This window comes from Petromyzon marinus, chromosome 72, assembly GCF_048934315.1.
Source record: "Petromyzon marinus isolate PM22_M1 ecotype Great Lakes invasive population chromosome 72, UKy_Petmar_22M1.pri1.0, whole genome shotgun sequence".
In the NCBI taxonomy this organism is placed as follows: Eukaryota; Metazoa; Chordata; class Hyperoartia; order Petromyzontiformes; family Petromyzontidae; genus Petromyzon; species Petromyzon marinus.
In genome coordinates, this window is record NC_133738.1 from 6,431,750 (window position 1) to 6,458,633 (window position 26,884).

The 26,884-nt window shown below is 57.6% G+C and overlaps 1 protein-coding gene across 1 annotated transcript in view; it reads right to left on the bottom strand.

Annotated features, from left to right (window-relative positions):
* Positions 1-1,307: 1,307 nt before the first annotated feature.
* LOC116937143 (uncharacterized) overlaps positions 1,308-26,884 on the bottom strand; it is a 60,691-nt gene continuing 35,114 nt past the window's right edge. Inside the window, exons 8-16 of the mRNA XM_076055750.1 lie at positions 25,853-26,169; positions 22,510-22,623; positions 21,010-21,367; positions 20,796-20,898; positions 14,682-14,868; positions 6,791-8,819; positions 3,708-3,838; positions 1,960-2,307; positions 1,308-1,625 (exon numbers count right to left, since the gene is read on the bottom strand). Of these exons, the coding sequence (XP_075911865.1) occupies positions 1,442-1,625; positions 1,960-2,307; positions 3,708-3,838; positions 6,791-8,819; positions 14,682-14,868; positions 20,796-20,898; positions 21,010-21,367; positions 22,510-22,623; positions 25,853-26,169 (3,771 nt within the window). The 3' untranslated portion in view covers positions 1,308-1,441. The remainder of the gene's footprint in view (positions 1,626-1,959; positions 2,308-3,707; positions 3,839-6,790; positions 8,820-14,681; positions 14,869-20,795; positions 20,899-21,009; positions 21,368-22,509; positions 22,624-25,852; positions 26,170-26,884) is intronic.

A 26,884-nucleotide genomic window follows, 5' to 3' on the forward strand; every position in this document is an offset into this window, starting at 1 on the left:
CTTTGTGGGTCTCTGTGGGTCTCTGTGCGTCTCTGTGGGTCTCTGTGGGTCTCTGTGGGTCTCTGTGGGTCTCTGTGCGTCTCTGTGCGTCTCTGTGCGTCTTTGTGGGTCTCTGTGGGTCTCTGTGGGTCTCTGTGGGTCTCTGTGGGTCTCTGTGGGTCTCTGTGAGTCTATATGGGTCTATGCGGGTCTATGCGGGTCTCTGCGAGTCTCTGTGGGTCTCTGTGGGTCTCTGTGGGTCTCTGTGGGTCTCTGTGGGTCTCTGTGAGTCTCTGTGGGTCTCTGTGCATCTTTGTGGGTCTCTGTGGGTCTCTGTGGGTCTCTGTGGGTCTCTGTGGGTCTCTGTGCATCTCTGTGGGTCTCTGTGGGTCTTTGTGCGTCTCTGTGCGTCTCTGTGCGTCTCTGTGGGTCTCTGTGGGTCTCTGTGGGTCTCTGTGGGTCTCTGTGGGTCTCTGTGGGTCTCTGTGCGTCTCTGTGGGTCTATGTGGGTCTCTGTGGGTCTCTGTGCGTCTCTGTGGGTCTCTGTGGGTCTCTGTGGGTCTCTGTGGGTCTCTGTGGGTCTCTGTGCGTCTCTGTGGGTCTTTATGGGTCTCTGTGGGTCTCTGTGGGTCTCTGTGGGTCTGTGGGTCTCTGTGGATCTCCGTGCGTCTCTGTGGGTCTCTGTGGGTCTCTGTGGGTCTCTGTGGGTCTCTGTGGGTCTCTGCGCGTCTTTGTGGGTCTCTGTGGGTCTCTGTGGGTCTCTGTGGGTCTCTGTGCATCTCTGTGGGTCTCTGTGGGTCTCTGTGGTTCTCTGTGGGTCTCTGTGCGTCTCTGTGCGTCTCTGTGCATCTCTGTGGGTCTCTGTGGGTCTCTGTGGGTCTCTGTGTGTCTCTGTGAGTCTCTGTGCGTCTCTGTGGGTCTATGTGGGTCTCTGTGGGTCTCTGTGCGTCTCTGTGGGTCTCTGTGGGTCTCTGTGGGTCTCTGTGGGTCTCTGTGGGTCTCTGTGGGTCTCTGTGCGTCTCTGTGGGTCTTTATGGGTCTTTGTGGGTCTCTGTGGGTCTCTGTGGGTCTCTGTGGGTCTCTGTGCGTCTCTGTGGGTCTCTGTGGGTCTCTGTGGGTCTCTGTGGGTCTCTGTGGGTCTCTGTGCGTCTCTGTGGGTCTTTATGGGTCTCTGTGGGTCTCTGTGGGTCTTTGTGGGTCTCTGTGGGTCTCTGTGGGTCTCTGTGGGTCTCTGTGGGTCTCTGTGAGTCTCTGTGGGTCTCTGTGATTCTCTGTGCGTCTCTGTGGGTCTTTGTGTGTCTCTGTGGGTCTCTGTGGGTCTCTGTTAAAAAAAAAAAGGTATGCGCCAGTTCACGTTCAAGTAAAAAAAAAAGACAAATCTCGTGGAAGTCGGTTTTGTAAGTGGGCGTGTTCGTAAGTCGGGGCCGTTCGTAAGTCGGGGAGGACACTGCCTGCAATAGTGTTAGTTCAGACCTCCCCCCCGCCCCCCCGAGAGGCGGGGGGTTGACGGCGAGGTGGGGGGTGGAGAGCGTGGGGACCCGGGATCCAGATCCCGCTGGAGCCGCTCCATCTCCGCCGGGTCGAGCTCACGGCCGGACAGCCACTCGGTGAGCAGACACGCGGACAGAGACGCGGAATCGGCGGACCTGCGGGGGGGGGCACGCGAGAGAGAGAGACACACGACGGGGACGTGGAGATTATTGGTGAGAGACACGGAGAGAAGTGCACGCGCCCGTCCCGTCCGTGTCTCCCCGCGTCTCTCTCCGTGTCTCTCTCCGTGTCTCCCCGTGTCTCTCCCCGTGTCTCCCCGTGTCTCCCCGTGTCTCTTCGTGTCTCTCTGTGTCTCCCCGTGTCTCTCTGTGTCTCCCCGTGTCTCTCTCCGTGTCTCTCTCCCTGTCTCCCCGTGTCTCCCTGTGTCTCCCCGTGTCTCCCCGTGTCTCCCCCTGCCTCTCTCCGTGTCTTGTCTGCGTGTCTCCGTACCCGTCCCTGTCCCCGCCGTGTCTGCTTGTGAACGACTGGTCTACCGAGTCCTTGAGGTAGAACCCCACGCCGTGTCTCCCCGTGTCTCCCCGTGTCTCCCCGTGTCTCCCCGTGTCTCCCCGTGTCTCTCCGTGTCTCCCCGTGTCTCTCCGTGTCTCCCCGTGTCTCTCTCCGTGTCTCCCCGCGTCTCTCCGTGTCTCCCCGTGTCTCCCCGCGTCTCCCCGTGTCTCTCCGTGTCTCCCCGTGTCTCCCCGTGTCTCCCCGTGTCTCTCTCCGTGTCTCTCCGTCTCTCCCCGTGTCTCCCCCTGCCTCTCTCCGTGTCTTGTCTGCGTGTCTCTGTACCCGTCCCTGTCCCCGCCGTGTCCGCTAGTGAACGACTGGTCTATGAAGTCGTTGAGGTAGAACCCCACGCCGTGTCTCCCCGTGTCTCCCCGTGTCTCCCCGTGTCTCCCCGTGTCTCTCCGTCTCCCCGTGTCTCCCCGTATCTCTCCGTGTCTCCCCGTGTCTCCCCGTGTGTCTCCCCGTGTCTCTCCGTGTCTCTCTGTGTCTCCCCGTGTCTCTCTCCGTGTCTCTCTCCGTGTCTCCCCGCGTCTCCCCGTGTCTCCCCGTGTCTCCCCGTGTCTCTCCGTGTCTCTCTGTGTCTCCCCGTGTCTCTCTCCGTGTCTCCCCGTGTCTCCCCGTGTCTCTCCGTGTCTCTCTCCGTGTCTCCCCACGTCTCTCCGTGTCTCCCCGTGTCTCCCCGTGTCTCTCTCCGTGTCTCCCCGCGTCTCTCCGTGTCTCCCCGTGTCTCTCTCCGTGTCTCTCCGTGTCTCTCCGTGTCTCCCCGTGTCTCCCCGTGTCTCTCTCCGTGTCTCTCCGTCTCTCCCCGTGTCTCCCCCTGCCTCTCTCCGTGTCTTGTCTGCGTGTCTCTGTACCCGTCCCTGTCCCCGCCGTGTCCGCTAGTGAACGACTGGTCTATGAAGTCGTTGAGGTAGAACCCCACGCCGTGTCTCCCCATGTCTCCCCATGTCTCCCCGTGTCTCTCCGTCTCCCCGTGTCTCCCCGTATCTCTCCGTGTCTCCCCGTGTCTCCCCGTGTCTCTCCCCGTGTCTCTCCGTGTCTCCCCGTGTCTCCCCGTGTGTCTCTCCGTGTCTCTCCGTGTCTCCCCGTGTCTCCCCGTGTCTCTCCCCGTGTCTCTCCGTGTCTCCCCGTGTCTCCCCGTGTGTCTCTCCGTGTCTCTCCGTGTCTCTCCGTGTCTCTCCGTCTCTCCCCGTGTCTCTCCGTGTCTCCCCGTGTCTCCCCGTGTCTCCCCCTGCCTCTCTCCGTGTCTTGTCTGCGTGTCTCCGTACCCGTCCCTGTCCCCGCCGTGTCCGCTGGTGAACGACTGGTCTACCAAGTCGTTGAGGTAGAACCCCACGTTGTGTCTCCCTGCGTCTCCCCGTGTCTCCCCGTGTCTCCCAGTGTCTCTCCGTGTCTCTCTCCGTGTCTCTCCGTCTCTCTCCGTGTCTCCCCGTGTCTCCCCCTGTCTCTCTCCTTGTCTTGTCTGCGTGTCTCCGTACCCGTCCCTGTCCCCGCCGTGTCCGCTGGTGAACGACTGGTCTACCAAGTCGTTGAGGTAGAACCCCACGTTGTGTCTCCCTGCGTCTCCCCGTGTCTCCCCGTGTCTCCCAGTGTCTCTCCGTGTCTCTCTCCGTGTCTCTCCGTCTCTCTCCGTGTCTCCCCGTGTCTCCCCCTGTCTCTCTCCGTGTCTTGTCTGCGTGTCTCCGTACCCGTCCCTGTCCCCGCCGTGTCCGCTGGTGAACGACTGGTCTATGAAGTCGTTGAGGTCGAACCCCACGCCGTATCCCAAGCCGCTTCCTTTGGGGGTCACGGGAAACGCTGGGGGCAACGGATCCACCACCTAGAGGAGAGGGGGGGGGGGGTGGTGGTGGTGGTGGTGGTGGTGGACAATCACACACACACACACACGGGGTGGACAATCGCTGCCACGTAGTCCGGCAGACGTCCTCGCTAGGACCCGGCGCGTATCCACGATGCTGTGCGGATGATGGTTGGTAACTACGAGCCCGTGGGCTGCACAGAAGTCTAGCAGCCTCCTACCGTTGTTATTGAGCTGATCCGGCCCATGCCTTCCAATCACTCCAGGCCAGGTGGCAGCATCATGACCAACTCGGGCATTGAAGTCGCCCAACAAGATGACTCTATCCCGAGGGGCCACTTAAGCCAGCACCTGTGACAGGAGGTCATAGAAGGAGTCCGACTCGTCGGCCTTGCCTGCATCCCTCCACGGATGTTCGTCTTCGGTGGGGGCACAAGTAACCACGACCACCACTCCTCGCCCTCCGGTTGATGGGAAGGCGAGCCCAAAGTAGCCTGGGGCTTACAGCTTCCCACACCTCACCGCCACGCTCCCACGCCCCCCCTTCATTCTTTTGTTCAAAAGAAGAGCCACACCCTGTTGTTTGGCAGTCTGCTGCCCCGAGTAGAGGACTGTCCACCCCTCATGGTCGCAGGAGCCAGAGCCGGTCCACCGGACCTCCTGAATGCCGCATAGATCCAGGCGGTAACGGTCCAGCTCCCGACAGAGGAGTGGCAGCCTCTCTCCTCCGCCGCGAGCGTTCGAACATTCCACGTGTCCACCCGTAGTGGCTTTTCGGTATTTCTGGAGGTGCCCCGAGGGTAGAGATTCAATCTCCTGGCTCTGCCAATTGGGGTTTTGGCCAGAAGACGCGTCACGGACGCACTGTCCCCCTGGGGCCTCCAGCACAAGCTCAGTTGAATATTTCGCCAACACTCGCTTTTGTGGCAATTAAATTGGAGGGCGTCACCAGCCCCTTGCACCCGTCCAGAGGCCCCCCCCCCCCCGTTGGCCGCTGTGCTGGCTGCAAGCTTCCATGAGGGATCAGCCAATGGGAATTGTCAGTTCCCTCCATGGCGTTGCTTACAGCTACCACGGCGTTACCATCCGGCACCGCCGAGGAGGTAACAGGCGATCGTTTTTTTACTGCGGTCGATGAAAAGATATTGCCGCCCCGACCGATTCGGAGTGAGACCTCTGCTGTTAAACTGGAGCCGGTCATGAGCACACTGCCCAGGTATGGGAAACTCTCCACTCTCTCCACAACTGCCCCATCACCGATGGGGAGCTGAGGGGGTGGAGTGTCCGATGGTACAAAATACCCAGGCAGGTGCTTAGTTTTTGGTGGGGCACATTGCAGGTTCAGCAGCAGCGCCTCCAACTCCTCCTCTGAATGAGCAGCAATTACCAGATCATCGGTGTACGTAACGTGGTTGAGCAATAGGGAGCCATCCCTTGACCGCACCCGGGCATCGATCAGCCTCCCACTGTATCTGTACCAGATGGAAATTCCCCCGGTACAGCCATGGAAAGCTTCTCGAACTACGTGGTCAAATATGGCATTAAATAATGTGGGAGCCAGAGGACATCCCTGTCGCAGCCCAAAGGTGTACAGGCAATGGCTCTGACTCCCGGCCAAATAGCTTCACCCAGGCCTGCCCACCATCACGAAGGTCCTTAATGATCGTGAGCAGAGAGTCAGGGGACTTCGAAACCACGAAGAACAGCCCAGAGCCCTGGCCTGTTGATAATATCATAGGCCTAGACCAGGTCTATAAAGTGGAGATATAGGTCTGCTCTAGGACACGGACAGAGAATACGGCATCCGTGCAGGACCGCCCTGGCCTGAAACCGCATTGGGGCTCCGCAAGCCTCTCCTCAGCGTGCCTGGCGAGGCGATGTTGAATAATCCTTGCCAGGACCTTTCCCGGCACACTGAGGAGGGAGATACCCCTGTAGTTGTTACAGTCTGTGCGGTCCCCCTTCTTAAAGAGGGGGACCACCAGGGCATCCTTCCAGTCCTGCGGAACCCGTCCAGTGGTCCAGACTGTTGTTATGTCATATAGGGCAGTCTGTGCACCAACGCCACCCTCCCTCAGCATTTCGCTTGGGAGATCATCTCTGCCCGGCGCTTTTCCTGGTGTCAGACTCCGGATCGCCTTCAATACTTCCTCAACAGATGGCACCTCAGCCAGCCACTCACAGGGGGTGACTTCTTCCAATAGTTGAGGCACGGCAGCCTCAGCAGGGTCATCCCCACTTTGTCCCACGATGTTTTCCAGGCTGAGGGATTTCCCCTCCCCCAAGACCTCACAGAAATCCTCAGCACATCTGCAAAACCCGTTCCTAGGGTTTGGAGATCGGATCACCGTTCTTTCCCCGAATGATGGCGTTAGGTGTGGCGCTGCAAGTTAACTTTTTTGATGGAGTTAAAGCGTCATTCGCGATCTGTTATCACAAAAAACACGGACACAAAGACAAAGATCCACCGTGTAGCCTTAACAGACTGTCGGGGCAAGTGCTGTTAGCGAGCGCCTATAAAGGCCGGCACGGCACACGAGGGGGTGGGTGGCCAACACCACGCCCGGCCGCCTTCGTCTCCCCAGTGGCGATGTTTACACACCGCACTAGGTACTCATTTGAGGCCGAGTCGACCTAGAGGAGGCCCACGACCGGTTCAGATAATCGTCACCGGTGTTGGCCGTGAGCGGGAATCGAACCCGGGTCGCCGGGTTCATAGCGCCAGCGTAGCGCTACGAACCTGTAATCACAAAACAACAACAACAACAACGGCCATTCGCCACCAAGTGGCGGTGACGTCACCACGACGCTTGTGCCAGGCCATGTGCACCTTGAGGCTATCACTTGAAATGTGTCGACCGCCCGCTGGCAGGTGCCACGGGTCGACTGACTGAGATGACCGAGATGACGCACCACCTGTGCCCCCTACTGTGCCAAACGCACACACACACACACACTCACCCACCCACCCACCTGTGACTTTGAGAGCTGATGGGTCACGCTGGCAATGTCCTCCAGCTGAGATTCCAAGGAGTGTTGACACACCTGGACATCGCCCGCCTGCCCATTCTGCCCTTGCTGCTGCTGATCCTGCTGCTGCTGCTGCTGCTGATCCTGCTGCTGATCCTGCTGCTGCTGCTGCCGATGATGCAGTAGCTCCTCGGCGATGTCCAATCCCTGCTCCATGCTCGCTTGGAAGTTGACGTCTTGCGACAAAGACAACCCCAGCGCCGAATCGCGGATGTTCACATTCTGCTGCTGCTGCTGCTGCTGATATTGGTGGTGGTTGCTGTGGTTGTGGTGGTGGTGGTGGTTGTGGTTCAGCTGTCGAAACAGCATCTGCTGCTGATACAGACATCGATCCTCCTCTAGTCCGCCGTGCTGCTGCTGTTGCTGATGATGATGCTGCTGCTGATAGAGACTCTCATTCGCCTGTAGCTGCTGCTGCTGCTGCTGATGATGTTGCTGCTGCTGGTGGTCTAGCTGATGATAAAGCAGCTTTTGCTGATGCTCATACACATTCTGATCTTGCCGGAGAATCTCATGAGATCGATGCTGCTGCTGCTGCTGATGATGATGATGCTGATAAAGACACTCATCCTGTTGCACCCTATCGTGCGATTGTGTCTGTTGCTGCTGTTGCTGCTGCTGCTGATACAGACTCTTCTCGCTATGCCGAAGCCTATCTTGTGCCTGCTGCTGCTGATGCTGTTGCTGCTGTTGCTGCTGCTGATGCTGTTGCTGCTGTTGCTGCTGCTGTTGCAGACAACGGCTCAGCCTCTCCAAGTGAACATCGGGGCAGCAGCTCATGCCTGACCCCTGCTGTTGCTCGGGGTTCAACCGTCGATGACTCTGCTGCTGCTGCGGCTGCTGCTGCCGCTGCTGCTGCTGTTGTTGCTGTTGTTGCTGCTGTTGCTGCTGCGGCTGCTGTTGCTGCTGTTGTTGCTGTGGCTGCTGCGGCTGCTGCTGCTGCTGTTGTTGCTGTGGCTGTTGCTGCCGCTGCACGGGAGCGTGGGGGTAGCGCGGTGCGATCGGGCGGAACGCGACGGCTCCCGCACAGCCTCCAATCCCCGCCGCCGCTGCCGCCGCCGCCGCCGGCAGGCAGGACGGCGTGACGGCGGCGAGCGCTTCGGCCCCCCAAGCGGACCGAGCGGCCGCCTGTCCAACAACATCCAGGCCAGGAGGAGGATGAGGAGGAGGATGAGGAGGAGGATGAGGAGGATGAGGAGGATGAGGAGGAGGAGGAGGCGACGCTGACGTGGCCCCCCTCTGCCTCGGCAGGCCCGAGGCCTCTCCTGAGCCCGGGCTGACCCCTGCGAGCGCTTCGGCCCCCCATTCGGACCTCGCGGCCGCCACTCCACCGGCGTCCCGGCTAGAAGCAGAAGAAGTTGAAGAAGAAGTTGAAGAAGAAGCTGAAGAAGAAGCTGAAGCTGCCGCTGCCGCTGCGGGCCCGGCCACGGCCGCCGTTGCCTCGCCAAGGCCGCGAGAAGCCGGCGGGGCAGCCCCGGCCGCTTCGCCCCCCTTCACCGGCGCCGGGGCCACGGCCACGGCCACCGGCACCGGGGCCACCGGCACCGGGGCCACCGGCCCGCCGCGGGCGAGGTCCGGCCCCACCGTCCCCACGAAGTCGGGCGCCGCCGGGGGCCCCCCCGCGGCGGGCCCGGGGGCGGCCGCCGGTGCCGCCGCCGGTGCCGAACCGGCGGCCTCAAGGCAGGGCCCCGGTGGCCCCGCTGGCCCCGCTGGCCCCGGTGGCCCCGTGGGAAACGGGGCCGGCGCCGATTCCGCCGCCGTGGCGGCGCCGGCGTTGGCCGTGCCGGTGTTGGCGATGTTGCCGGTGCCGGTGTTGGCGATGTTGCCGGTGCCGCCGGTGTTGGCGGTGTTGGCGCTGCGCTCCTTGAGGCGAGTCCACCGCTGCAGCAGGCTCTTGTCGCCCTCGCTCAGCAGGACGCCACGCAGCAGCACGTCACTGTCACGTGGAGCGCGGCGGCGACGCTCCTTCTGCCTGCACGGGGGGTGGGGGTGGGGGGGGTGGGGGGGGTGGGGGGGTGGGGGGTGGTGGGGGGGGGTACGTGTGGTCAGTCCGTGAGTCTCCCTGTGTGGTTAGTGCAGTGGTTCTTAACCTTGTTGGAGGTACCGAACCCCACCAGTTTCATATGCGCATTCACCGAACCCCTCTTTAGTGAAAAATAAAATGTGATTTTTTTTCAAATTCAAGACATAGATATGTTTTTTACTGGTACACAAAATGAGCCGTGCATGAACATTACCTTGTTCAAAGAATAAAACCAACACAATGCATAAACTCACAACAAATTACATACCTGGAAATCAATGTGACTTCTGCTGTTGCCTTTGAGAGATCAGTTCAGATATGCGTGGCTTCACCTTGGCAAGTGCCATTCTCATGTCATTTTCACAGCAAAGTCTGTTCCTTTTCTTCGTTTTTATGTCCAGCATCCTCGAAAAGGATTGCTCACAAAGATATGTTGTAACAAATGGTATAAAAAAATCCAGGGCTTTCTTAGCAATAACTGGATACTTGTTCATTTGTCGACACCAAAACGTTGAGAGCGTTGTTGTTCTGAAGAGTTGCTGTTGAACCTGGCTCTGCTGAATTTCAATGATTTCGTCGAGGAATTCATCATTGACATCTGCTGTTTCAACAGCAAACGTGAACGGCTGTCTCACCCATGCTGGATATGACTCTCTTGTAGGGAAATATCCGTCGAGAGACTTTGCAAGCTCATCTAAGTGCGTGGCAATTGTTTGCTTCAGTTCCGTGGATACAGAAATATCTCCGATTCCAGACACATCTTCGATCTTACTTGCACAGTCGTCCAGAAGCGGGAAGTTTGCGAAGTTATTGTTCTCTGTTCGTCGTTTCCATAACGGTAGCTTTTTTTGAAAAGCCTTCAGGTGTTCTTCCGCTTCCATGATATTGACTCCACCACCCTGCATCTGCTGATTGAGATGATTGAGAGCTGCGAATATATCAGCCATGTACGCTAAAATGAGAATGAACTCAGGATTTTTGAAGCAATCTGCATGGCAGTGTTGGTGCTCTTGCAAAAACAGGGCTAATTCCACACGCATGGCAAAAACACGATTCAGCACCTGTCCCCGGGATAACCACCGAATATTAGAATGGAACAGAAGTACCTCAAATTCAGAGCCCATTTCTTTACACAGCTCACTGAAGATGCGGTGCCTCAGAGCACTTTTTCGCACATAGTTCACACATTCCACCACAGTTTTTAATACTTCTGCCATTTTTGGAGGTAAGGTTTTTGTTGCCAACGCATGCCTGTGCAGAATACAATGCGTCACAATGATGTGTGGTGCATCGGCCTTTACTAGCGCACCAAAACCAGACTTTCTTCCCAGCATGACTGGAGCTCCGTCCGTACAAACTGCAGAAACCATATCCCATGAAAGATTGTTGTCTCTGAAGAAGTCATCCACAAGCTTCTTCACATCGGCTGCCTTCGTTGTTGTTGTAAGAGGCTTACAAAATAAAAACTCTTCTTTTATCATGTCGTCTTTCACATAGCGTACAAAAACAGCAAGCTGGCTTAGATCAGAAACGTCTGTGGTTTCATCGAGTTGAAGGCTGAATTTTGCCGGGCTTGAAATCAGATCCGCGACTACTTGAGCCAAGATGTCTTTACTCATGTCTTCTATTCTGTCACTGACGGTGTCATTTGAAAGGGGAATTTGGGATAATTTACCTTCGGCCGCTGTTCCGAGTATCAGATTCGCCATCTTTAATGCAGCTGGTTTCACAAGTGTTTCACCAATGGTGTGTGGCTTGCCCTGCTTTGCGATCAGGTAAGCAACTTCGTACGATGCTGTCAGGATCGGGTTTATTAACAGGTACAAATCCAAGAGCAGGCAGAGTGGCCCTTTCATCGAATCTGGCTCTCTTCACCCTGAATTCAGCAAGTGTTGTGTTCTTGTATTCCCCGTCTCCATGCAGCTTCAAGAAGTATTCCTTTAGTTTTTCCGGTGCAAGACTAGAGTTGCTCAACTTGGCGTTGCAAATCATGCAGATAGGACGCTCACTCCCATCACGTTCCGTGATACATGAGAATCCATGTTGTACATATTCGTCCGACCACTTTCTTCTTTTGCCCGACATAGTTAGTATGGATAAAATATTAAAGAAATCACACGACGTACGACAACAACAGTCACACGTTGACTACTGAGTACGCACTAAATTCCCCGCAGCGCTGATTGGCCAAGCAGTGTAGCATGATCATCTGCAGCCAGTGATGGCCAAGCGGGCCGTGTGTGTCATCACAAATTTACACAATAATTCAAGTGTGTCCGGACCTCCGTGGCGGGGGCTCTGCCGAACCCCTGAGATCGACTCACCGAACCCCTGGGGTTCGATCGAACCCAGGTTAAGAACCACTGGGCTAGTGTCTGTGGTGAGTCTCTGTGTGGTGAGTCTCTGTGTGGTGAGTCTCCCTGTGTGGTGAGTCTCTGTGTGGTGAGTCTCTCTGTGTGGTGAGTCTCTCTGTGTGGTGAGTCTCCCTGTGTGGTGAGTCTCCCTGTGTGGTGAGTCTCTCTGTGTGGTGAGTCTCTCTGTGTGGTGAGTCTCTCTGTGTGGTGAGTCTCCCTGTGTGGTGAGTCTCCCTGTGTGGTGAGTCTCTCTGTGTGGTGAGTCTCTCTGTGTGGTGAGTCTCTCTGTGTGGTGAGTCTCTGTGTGGTGAGTCTCTGTGTGGTGAGTCTCTGTGTGGTGAGTCTCTGTGTGTGGTGAGTCTCTGTGTGGTGAGTCTCTCTGTGTGGTGAGTCTCTGTGTGTGGTGAGTCTCTGTGTGTGGTGAGTCTCTGTGTGGTGAGTCTCTCTGTGTGGTGAGTCTCTCTGTGTGGTCAGTCCGTGAGTCTCTCTGTGTGGTGAGTCTCTCTGTGTGGTGAGTCTCTGTGTGTGGTGAGTCTCTGTGTGGTGAGTCTCTGTGTGGTGAGGCTCTCTGTGTGGTGAGTCTCTCTGTGTGTGGTGAGTCTCTCTGTGTGGTGTGGCTCTCTGCGTGGTGAGTCTCTCTGTGTGGTGAGTCTCTCTGTGTGGTCAGTCCGTGAGTCTCCCTGTGTGGTGAGTCTCTGTGTGGTGAGTCTCTCTGTGTGTGTGGCGAGTCTCTCTGTGTGGTGAGTCTCTCTGTGTGGTGAGCCTCTGTGTGGTGAGTCTCTCTGTGTGGTGAGTCTCTCTGTGTGGTCAGTCCGTGAGTCTCTCTGTGTGGTGAGTCTCTCTGTGTGGTGAGTCTCTGTGTGTGGTGAGTCTCTGTGTGGTGAGTCTCTGTGTGGTGAGTCTCTCTGTGTGGTGAGTCTCTCTGTGTGTGGTGAGTCTCTCTGTGTGGTGTGGCTCTCTGCGTGGTGAGTCTCTCTGTGTGGTGAGTCTCTCTGTGTGGTCAGTCCGTGAGTCTCCCTGTGTGGTGAGTTTCTCTGTGTGGTGAGTCTCTGTGTGGTGAGTCTCTCTGTGTGTGGTGAGTCTCTGTGTGGTGAGTCTCTGTGTGGTGAGTCTCTCTCTGTGTGGTGAGTCTCTCTCTGTGTGGTGAGTCTCTGTGTGGTGAGTCTCTCTCTGTGTGGTGAGTCTCTGTGTGGTGAGTCTCTCTGTGTGTGGTGAGTCTCTCTGTGTGGTGAGTCTCTGTGTGGTGAGTCTCTCTGTGTGGTGAGTCTCTGTGTGGCGAGTCTCTGTGTGTGTGGTGAGTCTCTGTGTGTGGTGAGTCTCTCTGTGTGGTTGAGTCTCTGTGTGGTGAGTCTCTCTGTGTGGTGAGTCTCTGTGTGGTGAGTCTCTGTGTGGCGAGTCTCTGTGTGTGTGGTGAGTCTCTGTGTGTGGTGAGTCTCTGCGTGTGGTGAGTCTCTCTGTGTGTTGAGTCTCTCTGTGTGGTGAGTCTCTGTGTGGTGAGTCTCTCTGTGTGGTGAGTCTCTCTGTGTGGTGAGTCTCTGTGTGGTGAGTCTCTCTGTGTGGTGAGTCTCTCTGTGTGGTGAGTCTCTGTGTGGTGAGTCTCTCTGTGTGGTGAGTCTCTGTGTGGTGAGTCTCTCTGTGTGGTGAGTCTCTCTGTGTGATGAGTCTCTGTGTGGTGAGTCTCTGTGTGGTGAGTCTCTGTGTGGTGAGTCTCTCTGTGTGGTGAGCCTCTCTGTGTGGTGAGTCTCGGTGTGGTGAGTCTCTCCGTGTGGTGAGTCTGTGTGGTGAGTCTCTCAGTGTGGTGAGTCTCTGTGTGTGGTGAGTCTCTGTGTGGTGAGTCTCTGTGTGGTGAGGCTCTCTGTGTGGTGAGTCTCTCTGTGTGGTGAGTCTCTCTGTGTGGTGAGTCTCTGTGTGGTGAGTCTCTCTGTGTGGTGAGTCTCTGTGTGTGGTGAGTCTCTGTGTGTGGTGAGTCTCTCTGTGTGGTGAGTCTCTCTGTGTGGTGAGTCTCTCTGTGTGGTGAGTCTCTGTGTGGTGAGTCTCTCTGTGTGGTGAGTCTCTGTGTGTGGTGAGTCTCTGTGTGTGGTGAGTCCCTCTGTGTGTGATGAGTTTCTCTGTGTGGTGAGTCTCTGTGTGTGGTGAGTCTCTCTGTGGTGAGTCTCTGTGTGGTGAGTCTCTCTGTGTGTGGTGAGTCTCTCTGTGTGTGGTGAGTCTCTGTGTGGTGAGTCTCTGTGTGGTGAATCTCTGTGTGGTGAATCTCTGTGTGGTGAGTACTCTCTGTGTGGTGAGTCTCTGTGTGGTGAGTCTCTGTGTGGTGAGTCTCTCTGTGTGGTGAGTCTCTCTGTGTGTGGTGAGTCTCTGTGTGGTGAGTCTCTGTGTGGTGCGTCTCTGTGTGGTGAGTCTCTCTGTGTGGTGAGTCTCTGTGTGGTGAGTCTCTGTGTGGTGAGTCTCTCTGTGTGGTGAGTCTCTCTGTGTGGTGAGTCTCTGTGTGGTGAGTCTCTGTGTGGTGAGTCTCTCTGTGTGGTGAGTCTCTGTGTGGTGAGTCTCTCTGTGTGTGGTGAGTCTCTGTGTGGTGAGTCTCTGTGTGGTGAGTCTCTCTGTGTGTGGTGAGTCTCTCCGCGTGTGGTGAGTCTCTCTGTGTGGTGAGTCTCTGCGTGTGGCGAGTCTGTGAGTCTCTCTCCACGTGTGGCGAGTCTGTGTGGCGAGTCTGTGTGGTGAGTCTCTGTGCGTGGTGAGTCTCTCTGTGTGGCGAGTCTGTGTGGTGAGTCTCTCTGTGTGGTGAGTCTCTGTGTGGCGAGTCTGTGTGGTGAGTCTCTGTGTGGTGAGTCTCTCTGCGTGGTGAGTCTCTCTGCGTGGTGAGTCTCTCTGTGTGGTGAGTCTCTCTGTGTGGTGAGTCTCTCTGTGTGGTGAGTCTCTGTGTGGTGAGTCTCTCTGTGTGGTGAGTCTCTGTATGTGGTGAGTCTCTGTATGTGGTGAGTCTCTGTGTGGTGAGTCTCTCTGTGTGGTGAGTCTCTCTGTGTGGTGAGTCTCTGTGTGGCGAGTCTGTGTGGTGAGTCTCTGTGTGGTGAGTCTCTCTGTGTGGTGAGGCTCTCTGTGTGGTGACTCTCTGTGTGGCGAGTCTGTGTGGTGAGTCTCTGTGTGGTGAGTCTCTGTGTGTGTGGTAAGTCTCTGTGAGTCTGTGAGTCTCTCTGTGTGGTGAGTCTCTGTGTGGTGAGTCTCTCTGTGAGTCTCTGTGTGTGTGGTGAGTCTGTGAGTCTCTCTGTGAGTCTCTGTGTGTGTGGTGAGTCTGTGAGTCTCTCCACGCGTGGCGAGTCTGTGAGTCTCTGTGTGGTGAGTCTCTGTGTGGTGAGTCTCTGTGTGGTGAGTCTCTCTGTGAGTCTCTGTGTGTGTGGTGAGTCTGTGAGTCTCTCTGTGAGTCTCTGTGTGGCTGGCGAGTCTGCGATGAACGTGAGGCCCTCCGCACCTCCTCTCCCGCTCGTGCTGCCTCATCTGCCTCCTCCGTCGCTTCTCCTCCCTCTCCCGCTGCCTCTCCAGCGCCGTGACGCCGTAACTCCCGGACGCCCTCCGCTCACCCTCCCCTCCCGCGGGCGGCCCCGCCGCGGGGCACGACGCCGTGCCCGGTGGGTGGGAAGAGTAGGCCAAGGCTGAGCCTGTGGGGGCGGGGCAGGGGCGGGGGTGGGTGGCGGAGCTGTAAAGCCACCGCGGGTGAGATCACACGAGCGCATACACACATACACACACGCGCACACGCACACGCACGCACACACACACGCACACACACACACGCACACACGCACACACGCGCACACACGCACACACGCACGCACACGCACACACACACGCACACACGCACACACACGCACACACACACACGCACACACACACGCGCGCACACACACACACGCACACACGCACACACACACGCACGCACGCACACGCACGCACACACGCACGCACACACACACGCAACAACAACAACAACAACCGCCATTCGCCACTAAGTGGCGGTGACGTCACCACGACGCTTGTGCCAGGCTATGTGCACCCTGAGGCCACGTGAAGTGTCGAACGCCCGCTGGCAGGAGGTCACGGGGCAGACCCAGGTGCCACGGGTCGACTGACTGAGATGACTGGCTGATGCACCACCTGTGCCCCCTACTGTGCCAACCTGCTGTGCTTTAGCCACCCGGCGCTCCGCTCGCTGTTGTGAGCGTCGCTCCTCCGCCCTCCGTTGTTGTTGGAGGGCGACTGCCTCCAACTGCCCAGTAGCGTCCTTCACGAGCCTCCTCCACAGAGGCCGATCTTGACACCGCTGGTACCAGTCATCGGCAAGTCCACTCAGCTCCACGTCCTCCTGTACCACATCACTCCATCTCTTCTCTAGCCCGTGCCGCGCCCACTTAGCCCCCTCTATCCGGCCAAACAAAAGCTGTTTCGGCATGCGGTGGCTGGGCATGCGGGCTACATGACCCAGCCATCGCAGCCTTGCCTGCCGGAGGAGCTCACCGATGGGACCCTGCCCAGATCTTTCAAGGATTTGTGAGCTCCTCACACAATCCAGTCTGGTTAAACCCAGGATGGATCGTAGGCAGGCCAGCCTAAATGTTTCTAACCGGCGAAGATGTTCCATTAGGGGGGTCCACGTTTCGCAAGCGTAGAGAAGGGAGGGAATGACCGTGGCCGAGAAGACCTGAAGCTTAGTGCGGAGCGACAGACCAGGTAGCTTCCACACAGCGTTACGCAACCGATGAAAAGATATTGCCGCTCGACTGATTCGGAGTGAGACCTCTGCTGTTAAACTGGAGCCAGTCATAAGCACACTGCCCAGGTATGGGAAACTCTCCACTCTCTCCACAACTGCCCCATCACCGATTGGGAGTTGTGGGGGCAGAGTGTCCGATGGTACAAAATACCCAGGCAGGTGCTTAGTTTTGGTGGGGCTGATGGTAAGGCCCCACCTCTTAGTGGCACGCTCCAGTCTCAGCAGCAGCGTCTCCAACTCCTCCTCTGACTGAGCAGCTATTACCAAGTCATCAGCATACATAACGTGGTTGAGCAATAGGGAGCCATCCCTTGACCGCACCCGGGCATCGATTAGCCTCCCATTATATCTGTACCATATGGAGATTCCCCCGGTACAGCTATTGAAGGCTTCACGAACTACGTGGTCAAAATAGATGTTAAATAATGTGGGAGCCAGAGGACATCCCTGTCGCACCCCAAGGTGTACAGGGAATGGCTCTGACTCCCGGCCACGTAGTTTTACCCGGGCCCGCTCACCATCATGAAGGTCCTTAATGATCGTGAGCAGAGGGTCAGGTACTCCAAAAGCACGAAGAACGACCCAGAGCCCAGGCCTACTGATGGTATCATAGGCCTTGACCAGGTCAATAAAGCAGAGATGTAGGTCTTGTTGGAATTCCCTACACCTCTGCTGTAGCAGACGGACAGAAAATATGGCATCTGTGCAGGACCGCCCTTTCCTGAAACCGCATTGGGGCTCCGCAAGCCTCTCCTCAGCGTGCCTGGCAAGGCGATGCTGAATAATCCTTGCCAGGACCTTTCCCGGCACACTGAGGAGTGAGATGCCCCTGTAGTTGTTACAGTCTGTGCGGTCCCCCTTCTTAAAAAGGGGGACCACCAGGGCATCCTTCCAATCCTGCGGAACCCGTCCAGTGGTCCAGACTGTTGTTATGATGTCATATAGGGCAGTCTGTGCACAAACACCACCCTCCCTCAGCATTTCGCTTGGGAGATCATCTCTGCCTTTCCTGGTCTCAGACTCCGGATCGCCTTCAATACTTCCTCAGCAGATGGCACCTCAGCCAGCCACTCACAGGGGGTGACTTCATCCAATATTTGAGGCACCGCAGCCTCAGCAGGGTCATCCTCACTTTGTGCCACGGTGTTTTCCTGGCTGAGGGATTTTCCCTCCCCCAGGACCTCACAGAAATGCTCAGCAAAAAATTGGATCACCGTTTTTTCCCCTAATTATGGTAATAGGTGTGGCGCTGCAGGTTACTTTTTTGATGGAGTTAAATAGAGATTTGTGATCACGGGCCACTGAGGCAGACTCCATCTCCTCAGCAACCCGCGACCACCACCCATCCTTGCAGCACCTCACGGCTCTCCGAACCTCCGAGCGAAGGCTGCGGTAAGCCTCCTCATTCTCTGACGTGGGATTCTGTAGCCGATGACAGTGGGCCTGTCGCTTTTTCTCAACCATCCTGAACAACTCCTCTGTCATCCAGGGTGTCTGGGGAGGTCTGGACCGCGTACCCAAAGCAGCCATTGCAGCTGCATGAGTCACAGTCCTAAACCTCGCCCATTTACCCTCAACATCAGGAGGAGTCGGGGACGATGCCAATCCCAGCCGCAAGCGATGATGAAATTCTCGCTTGCAACTTTCATCAGATAACTGAGACCAGGCCACTTTAGGTTGGAATGGGGTCCTGGGTGTACACCCACCACCGGAGTGGAAGAATGGCAGGCGCATCTTACAGATGACTAGTCGATGGTCAGAGGGCAGATCAGCTCCACGGTAGGTCCTGGTGTCAAGGACATGGGCTCGCATTCGCTGGTCCGTCACTATGTAGTCCAGCAGATGTTCTTGCTTGGACCCGGCATGCATCCATGATGTTGTGTGGATGCGCCGATGCCGGAACAGCGTGTTGGTAATTACAAGCCCATGGGCTGCACAAAAATCTAGCAGCCTCCTACCGTTGTTATTGAGCTGATCTGGCCCATGCCCTCCAATCACTCCAGACCAGGTGCCAGTATCATGACCAACTCGGGCATTGAAGTCACCCAACATGATGACTCTATCCCGAGGGGCCACTTTAGCCAGCACCTGTGACAGGAGGTCATAGAAGGCATCTGACTCATCGGCTTTGCCTGCATCCCTCCACGGATGTTCATCTTCGGTGGGGGCATAAGTAACCACGACCACCATTCCTCGCCTCCGGTTGATGGGAAGGCGAGCCCAAAAGTAGCCTGGGGCTTACAGCTTCCCACACCTCACCGCCACGCTCCCACGCCCCCTTCATTCTTTTGTTCAAAAGAAGACCCACACCCTGTTGTTTGGCAGTCTGCTGCCCCGAGTAGAGGACTGTCCACCCCTCATGGTGGCAGGAGCCAGAGCCGGTCCACCGGACCTCCTGAGTGCCGCATAGATCCAGGCGGTACCGGTCCAGCTCCCGACAGAGGAGTGGCAGCCTCTCCTCTGCAGTGAGCGTTCGAACATTCCACGTGGCCACCCGTAGTGGCTTTTCGTTGTTTCTGGAGTAGCCCCGAGGGTAGGTATTCAATCTCCTGGCTCCGCCAATTGGGGTTTGGCCAGGAGACGTCATAGATGCCTGGCCCCCCGGGGCCTCCGGCACAAGCTTAGTTGTTACATATTTCAGTTTAATTCGTGGTTTCGTGGTAATTAATTGAAGGTGGAGGGGTTACCAGCCCCTCGCACCCGTCCAGAGCCCCCGTTTAGCCCCTGTGGTGGACACATATGCCATGAGGGGAGGAGCCAATCAAAATTGGATCTCCCCCCACAGCGCTGTCCACGACAGAGTTGCCCGTCCGGCACCGCGAGGAGGTAGGGGATTGTTTTGCCACACACACACGCGCACACACGCACACACACACGCACACACGCACGCACACACGCGCACACACACGCGCACGCACACGCGCACGCACACACACGCACACACACGCACACACGCACGCACGCACGCACACACGCACGCACACACGCACGCACACGCACACACACACACACGCACACACGCACACACACGCACACACAGAAACACACACACACACGCGCACACGCACACACACACACAGGTACACACACACGCACACACGCACACACACGCACACACAGGTACACACACACGCGCACACACACACGCACACACACGCGCACACACACACGCACACACACACACAGGTACACACACGCACACACATTCACAGGTACACACACACACGCACACACACACACAGGTACACACGCGCACACACACGCGCACACACACGCACACACACACGCGCACGCACGCACACCACGCGCCGCGGGAACAGCGAGACGCCTTCGCCGCAGGTAGCATCGGCGATCCAGGCTACCAACGGGGGACCAGCCGGGCCTTGCGGGCGGAGGCGCGGCGAGATCGCGGAAAGGTCCGCGGGAGGGGCAACCGGAGCAGCCTTCCGGGTGGACGACGAAACACGGAGAGGGGGGCGGAGGAGGAGGAGGCGGAGGAGGCGGAGGAGGAGGAGGAGGCGGAGGAGGCGGAGGAGGAGGCGGAGGAGGAGGAGGCGGAGGAGGAGGCGGAGGAGGAGGCGGAGGAGGAGGCGGAGGAGGAGGCGGAGGAGGAGGAGGCGGAGGAGGCGGAGGAGGCGGAGGAGGAGGAGGCGGAGGCGGAGGAGGCGGAGGAGGCGGAGGAGTCGGAGGAGGCGGAGGAGGAGGCGGCGGAGGCGGAGGAGGAGGAGGAGGCGGAGGAGGCGGAGGAGGAGGAGGCGGAGGCGGAGGAGGCGGAGGAGGCGGAGGAGGAGGCGGAGAAGGAGGCGGAGGAGGAGGTGGAGGAGGAGGCGGAGGAGGAGGAGGCGGAGGAGGAGGAGGCGGAGGAGGCGGAGGAGGCGGAGGAGGAGGCGGAGGAGGCGGAGGAGGAGGCGGAGGAGGCGGAGGAGGCGGAGGAGTCGGAGAAGGCGGAGGAGGCGGAGCAGGCGGAGGAGGAGGCGGAGGAGGAGGCGGAGGAGGAGGCGGAGGCGGAGGAGGTGGAGGAGGCGGAGGAGGAGGCGGAGGAGGAGGCGGAGGAGGAGGCGGAGGAGGCGGAGGCGGAGGCGGAGGAGGCGGAGGAGTCGGAGGAGGCGGAGGAGGAGGCGGCGGAGGAGGAGGTGGAGGAGGAGGCGGAGGAGGCGGAGGAGGAGGAGGCGGAGGCGGAGGAGGCGGAGGAGGCGGAGGAGGAGGCGGAGGAGGAGGCGGAGGAGGCGGAGGAGGAGGTGGAGGAGGAGGCGGAGGAGGAGGAGGCGGAGGAGGAGGAGGCGGAGGAGGAGGAGGCGGAGGAGGCGGAGGAGGCGGAGGAGGAGGCGGAGGAGGCGGAGGAGGAGGCGGAGGAGGCGGCGGAGGAGGCGGAGGAGGCGGAGGAGTCGGAGAAGGCGGAGGAGGCGGAGCAGGCGGAGGAGGAGGCGGAGGAGGAGGCGGAGGAGGAGGCGGAGGCGGAGGAGGTGGAGGAGGCGGAGGAGGAGGCGGAAGAGGAGGAGGAGGCGGAGGAGGAGGCGGAGGAGGCGGAGGAAGAGGAGGAGGGGGGGGGGTAAAAGCCCGGGCTAGTTTTTTTTTACCGAGGGTAGGTCAGCTCGGGCGGGATAGGCAGAGTGAATTCGCCTTCTTTGGCTCTTTCGGTAAAGTCACCGCCCACGTGGAACGAGAATAAGATCATAAATTGATAGAATAAAATAACACGGGAAACATTCTCACGACGGTAGCGGCGGCGGCGATACGGTAGCCCCCCCCCACGAGCCCCCCCCCCCCCACGAGCCCCCCCCCCCACGAGCCCCCCCCCACGAGCCTCCCCCCCACCTGCGCCGCGGTTCTTGAGCACCGACTTGAGCAGCACGGCCTTGAGCGCCGCCTTCGTGTTGCTGGAGATGCCTCCGCCACCGCCTCCTCCGCCACCGCCTCCTCCGCCACCGCCTCCTCCGCCACCGCCTCCTCCGCCACCGCCTCCTCCGCCACCAATGCCAACAACGCCAACGCCACCACCACCACCACCAACGCCTCCTCCGCCACCGCCAACACCACCAACACCACCAACACCACCACCACCACCACCAACACCACCAACACCACCAACACCACCAACACCAACGCCAACACCACCACCACCAACACCACCACCAACGCCAACGCCAACACCACCACCACCAACACCACCAACGCCACCAACCCCAACACCCCCAACACCACCAACGCCACCAACGCCAACACCGCCACCGCCGCCACCGCCCCACGACGAGATGGAGGTGGAGGCGGTGGTGGACGAGGATGATGAGGAGGAGGAGGAGGAGGAGGTCGGCTGGGACGCCGCGTGGGCCGCTGGGGGTGCCGTCGAGGCCTCCGCAGGGACGTCCTCGGCCGCGCCTGCGTCCCTGCTGTGCGGTGACGGGGGAAGGGAGGTGTGGCGTGAAGGAGCGGGAGGGAGGTGGGAGAGACACACACACACACACGTGTACACACACACACAGACACGTGTACACACACACACAGACACGTGTACACACACACACAGACACGTACACGCACACACATACACACACACAGACACGTACACAACTACACCCACACAGACAGACACACACACACAGACACACACACAGACACGTGTACACACACACGTACACGCAGACACGTACACGCACACAAGTACACACACACAGACATGTACACACGTATACACACACACACGTACACACACAGACACATGCACACGCAGACACGTACACGCAGACTCGTACACACAGACACGTACACACAGACACGTACACACAGACACGTACACACACAGACACGTACACACACACACACACAGACACGTACACACACACACACGTGTACACACACACACACACACAGACACGCACACACGTATACACACACACAGACACGCACACACGTACACACACAGACACGTGTACACACACAGACACGTGTACACACAGACGTACACGCAGACACGTACACGCAGACACGTGTACACATACTCACAGACACGTGTACACACACAGACACGTGTACACACACACGTGTACACACACACGTACACACACACAGACACACACACGTACACACACATGTACACGCAGACACGTACACAAACAGACACAGACACACACACGTACACACACAGACACGTGTACACACACATGTACACGCACACAGACACACACACACAGACACACACACACGTACACGCACACAGACACACACACGTACACACACAGACACACACACGTACACACACGTACACACAGACACACACACGTACACACACACGTACACACACAGACACACGCGCGTACACACACAGACACGTGTACACACACAGGTACACGCAGACACATACACGCAGACACGTACACACACGCAGACAAGTACACACGCGCAGACACGTACACACACACACGTACACACACACACGTACACACACACACGTACACACAGACACGTACACGCAGACACGCAGTCACTCACTCGCGACAAGGCCACAACCATAGCACCCTCCTCCCTCCTGTACCTCATCCCCAGCGGAGACTTTGGCTCCAGGGCCGCAAGGCCCAGGTCCATTGAGCACACGGAGCTGGCGCTGGGCATGTCCACGTCCCCTCCATACGCGTCGTCCACTCCCGCTCTGCGCACACACACGCATCACACACGCATCACACACGCATCACACACGCATCACACACACATCACACACGCATCACACACACGCATCACACACGCATCACACACGCATCACACACGCATCACACACGCATCACACACACATCACACACACGCATCACACACACGCATCACACACACGCATCACACACACGCATCACACACACATCACACACACATCACACACACATCACACACGCATCACACACACGCATCACACACGCATCACACACGCATCACACACACATCACACGCGCATCACACACGCATCACACACACGCATCACACACGCATCACACACGCATCACACACACGCATCACACACACGCATCACACACACGCATCACACACACGCACACACACATCACACACACGCATCACACACGCGCATCACACGCGCGCATCACACACACATCACACACAGACACATCACACACACATCACACACACACACATCACACACACATCACACACACACATCACACACACACGCATCACACACACACGCATCACACGCGCACCACACACCACACACATCCCACACACACATCACACGCGCACCACACACACGCATCACACACACATCACACACACACCACACACACACACACACATCCCACACACACCACACGCGCATCACACACGCACCACAACACACACCACACATCACACCACACACACGCATCACACCACACACACACATCGCACGCGCACCACACACACACCACACACCACACCACACATCACACGCGCACCACACACACCACCCATCACACATCACAACAACAACAACCGCCATTCGCCACTAAGTGGCGGTGACGCCACGGCTCTCCGAACCTCCGAGGGAAGGCTGCGGTAAGCCTCCTCATTCTCTGACATGGGATTCTGTAGCCGATGACAGTGGGCCTGTCGCTTTTTCTCAACCATCCTGAACACCTCCTCTGTCAGCCAGGGTCTCTGGGGAGGTCTGGACCGCGTACCCAAAGCAGCCATTGCAACTGCATGAGTCACAGTCCTAAACCTCACCCATTTACCCTCATCAGGAGGAGTGGGGGACGATGCCAACCCCAGCCGCAAGCGATGATGAAATTCTCACTTGCAACTTTCATCAGATAACTGAGACCAGGCCACCTTAGGTTTGAAAGGGGTCCTGGGTGTACACCCACCACCGGAGTGGAAGAATTGCAGGCGCATCTTACAGGTGACTAATCGATGGTCAGAGGGTAGATCAGCAGATGTTCTTGCTTGGACCCGGCATGCATCCATGATGTTGTGTTGATGCGCCGATGCCGGAACAGCGTGTTGGTAATTACAAGCCCATGGGCTGCACACAAATCTAGCAGCCTCCTACCGTTGTTATTGAGCTGATCTGGCCCATGCCCTCCAATCACTCCAGACCAGGTGCCAGCATCATGACCAACTCGGGCATTGAAGTCACCCAACAAGATGACTCTATCCCGAGGGGCCACTTTAGCCAGCACCTGTGACAGGAGGTCATAGAAGGCATCTGACTCATCGGCTTTGCCTGCATCCCTCCACGGATGTTCGTCTTCAGTGGGGGCATAAGTAACCACGACCACCACTCCTCGCCTCCGGTTGATGGGAAGGCGAGCCCAAAGTAGCCTGGGGCTTACAGCTTCCCACACCTCACCGCCACGCTCCCACGCCCCCTTCATTCTTTTGTTCAAAAGAAGAGCCACACCCTGTTGTTTGGCAGTCTGCTGCCCCGAGTAGAGGACTGTCCACCCCTCATGGTGGCAGGAGCCAGAACAGGTCCACCGGACCTCCTGAATGCCACAGAGATCCAGGCGGTACCAGTCCAGCTCCCGACAGAGGAGTGGCAGCCTCTCCTCCGCAGTGAGCGTTTGAACATTCCACGTGGCCATCCGTAGTGGCTTTTCATTGTTTCTGGAGGAGCCCCGAGGGTAGGTATTCAATCTCCTGGCTCCGCCAATTGGGGTTTGGCCAGGAGACGTCATAGATACCTGTCCCCCCGGGGCCTCCAGCACAAGCTTATTAGTTAAATTTTGTATTCGTGGTTTCGTGGTAATTAATTGAAGGTGGAGGGGTTACCAGCCCCTCGCACCCGTCCAGAGCCCCCGTTTAGCCCCTGTGGTGGACACATATGCCATGAGGGGAGGAGCCAATCGGAATTGGCCCTCCCCCCACAGCACTGTCCACGACAGAGTTGCCCGTCCGGCACCGCGAGGAGGTAGGGGGTTATAGCAATAGGTTTTACCCTTTTTAACTGGCACAAAAAAACTGACACCTTTATTCAAGGCATCATGTCTGCAATAACCACAACACAAGCAGTCAAAATGCAAACAAAAAAGAGACAACTCTGATAATAATAATATTGGCACTGTCCTTGAAATTGATTGGTCCACACCCGAGACGGCTTTTCTTAGAGCCCTTTAGTCTCTCCACTGGTGTTAGACCAGAAGACGCCAAAAGGTGTACAACTCAAAAACAGCGCACTATCAGAGTATTGAGGGCTCGGGGTGAGCATTTACATTATGAGACCTCCTTTGCCAGTAAACAAGATATAGAAATAGGTTTTACCCTTTTTTAACTGGCACAAAAAAACTGACACCTTTATTCAAGGCATCATGTCTGCAATAACCACAACACAAGCAGTCAAAATGCAAACAAAAAAGAGACAACTCTGATAATAATAATATTGGCACTGTCCTTGAAATTGATTGGTCCACACCCGAGACGGCTTTTCTTAGAGCCCTTTAGTCTCTCCACTGGTGTTAGACCAGAAGACGCCAAAAGGTGTACAACTCAAAAACAGCGCACTATCAGAGTATTGAGGGCTCGGGGTGAGCATTTACATTATGAGACCTCCTTTGCCAGTAAACAAGATATAGAAATAGGTTTTACCCTTTTTAACTGGCACAAAAAAACTGACACCTTTATTCAAGGCATCATGTCTGCAATAACCACAACACAAGCAGTCAAAATGCAAACAAAAAAAGAGACAACTCTGATAATAATAATATTGGCACTGTCCTTGAATTTGATTGGTCCACACCCGAGACGGCTTTCTTTAGAGCCCTTTAGTCTCTCACACTGGTGTTGGACCAGAAGACGCCAAAACAACAACAACAGCGACAGTCCCCATAATTAAAATGCGCGTTTACTAAACTCAACTGTCGATCAAGCACGTCGCTTTCACGACGTCCACGTACCTGGCACTCGGTTGCTGCTGCTGCTGCTGCTGATGCTGCTGCTGCTGATGCTGCTGCTGATGATGCTGCTGCTGATGAGCATGACTCTGCTTGCCGCTGCCAACGCCGAAGGCGCAGCCGCCGTCCCCGTTACTGTGCCGGGAGCTGCTGCCGCCGCTGATGATTCCACTGCCGATGCCGCTGCTGATGCCGCTGCTGATGCCGCTGCTGCTGCTGCTGCTGGCTGGGCGGAGGTGAGGCCGGACGGTGATCTTGCGTTGGATGCCCTCGCGTTTGGCATGAAACGCCTGAATCTCCGTCAGCACCGCGTCTCTGGCCTGCAAGAGGGGGCGGTGGCGGGACGGGGGGGGGGGGGGGGGAAGGGAGTGGTGGGGGGGTTGTGGCGGTGCCAGGCTAGGTGTGCTCATCTGCTCACAAAAGCACCTGCTGCTAGCTCGCCCACTCAGTCACCCACTCACCCACCCAGTCAACCACCCACTCACTCACCCACTCACTCACCCACCCACCAACTCACTCACCCACCAACTCACTTATTCATCCACTCACCCACCAACCCACCCACCCACTCACTCACCAACCCACCCACCCACCCACTCACCCACCCACTCACCCACCCACTCACTCACCAACCCACTCACCCACCCACCAACCCACCCACCCACCAACTCACCCACCAACCCACTCACCCACCAACCCACCCACCCACTCACCAACTCACCCACCCACCCACCCACTCACCCACTCACCCACCCACTCACCCACCCACTCACTCACCCATCCACCAACCCACTCACCCACCCACCCACCAATCCACTCACCCACCCACTCACCAACCGACTCACTCACCCACTCACTCACCCACTCACTCACCCACCCACCCACTCACTCACCCACCCACTCACCAACCCACTCACTCACCCACTCATCCACCCACTCACCCACCCACTCATCCACCCACCCCACTCACCCACTCCCTCACTCACCCACCCACTCACCAACCCACCCACACACCCCACCCACCCACCAACCCAC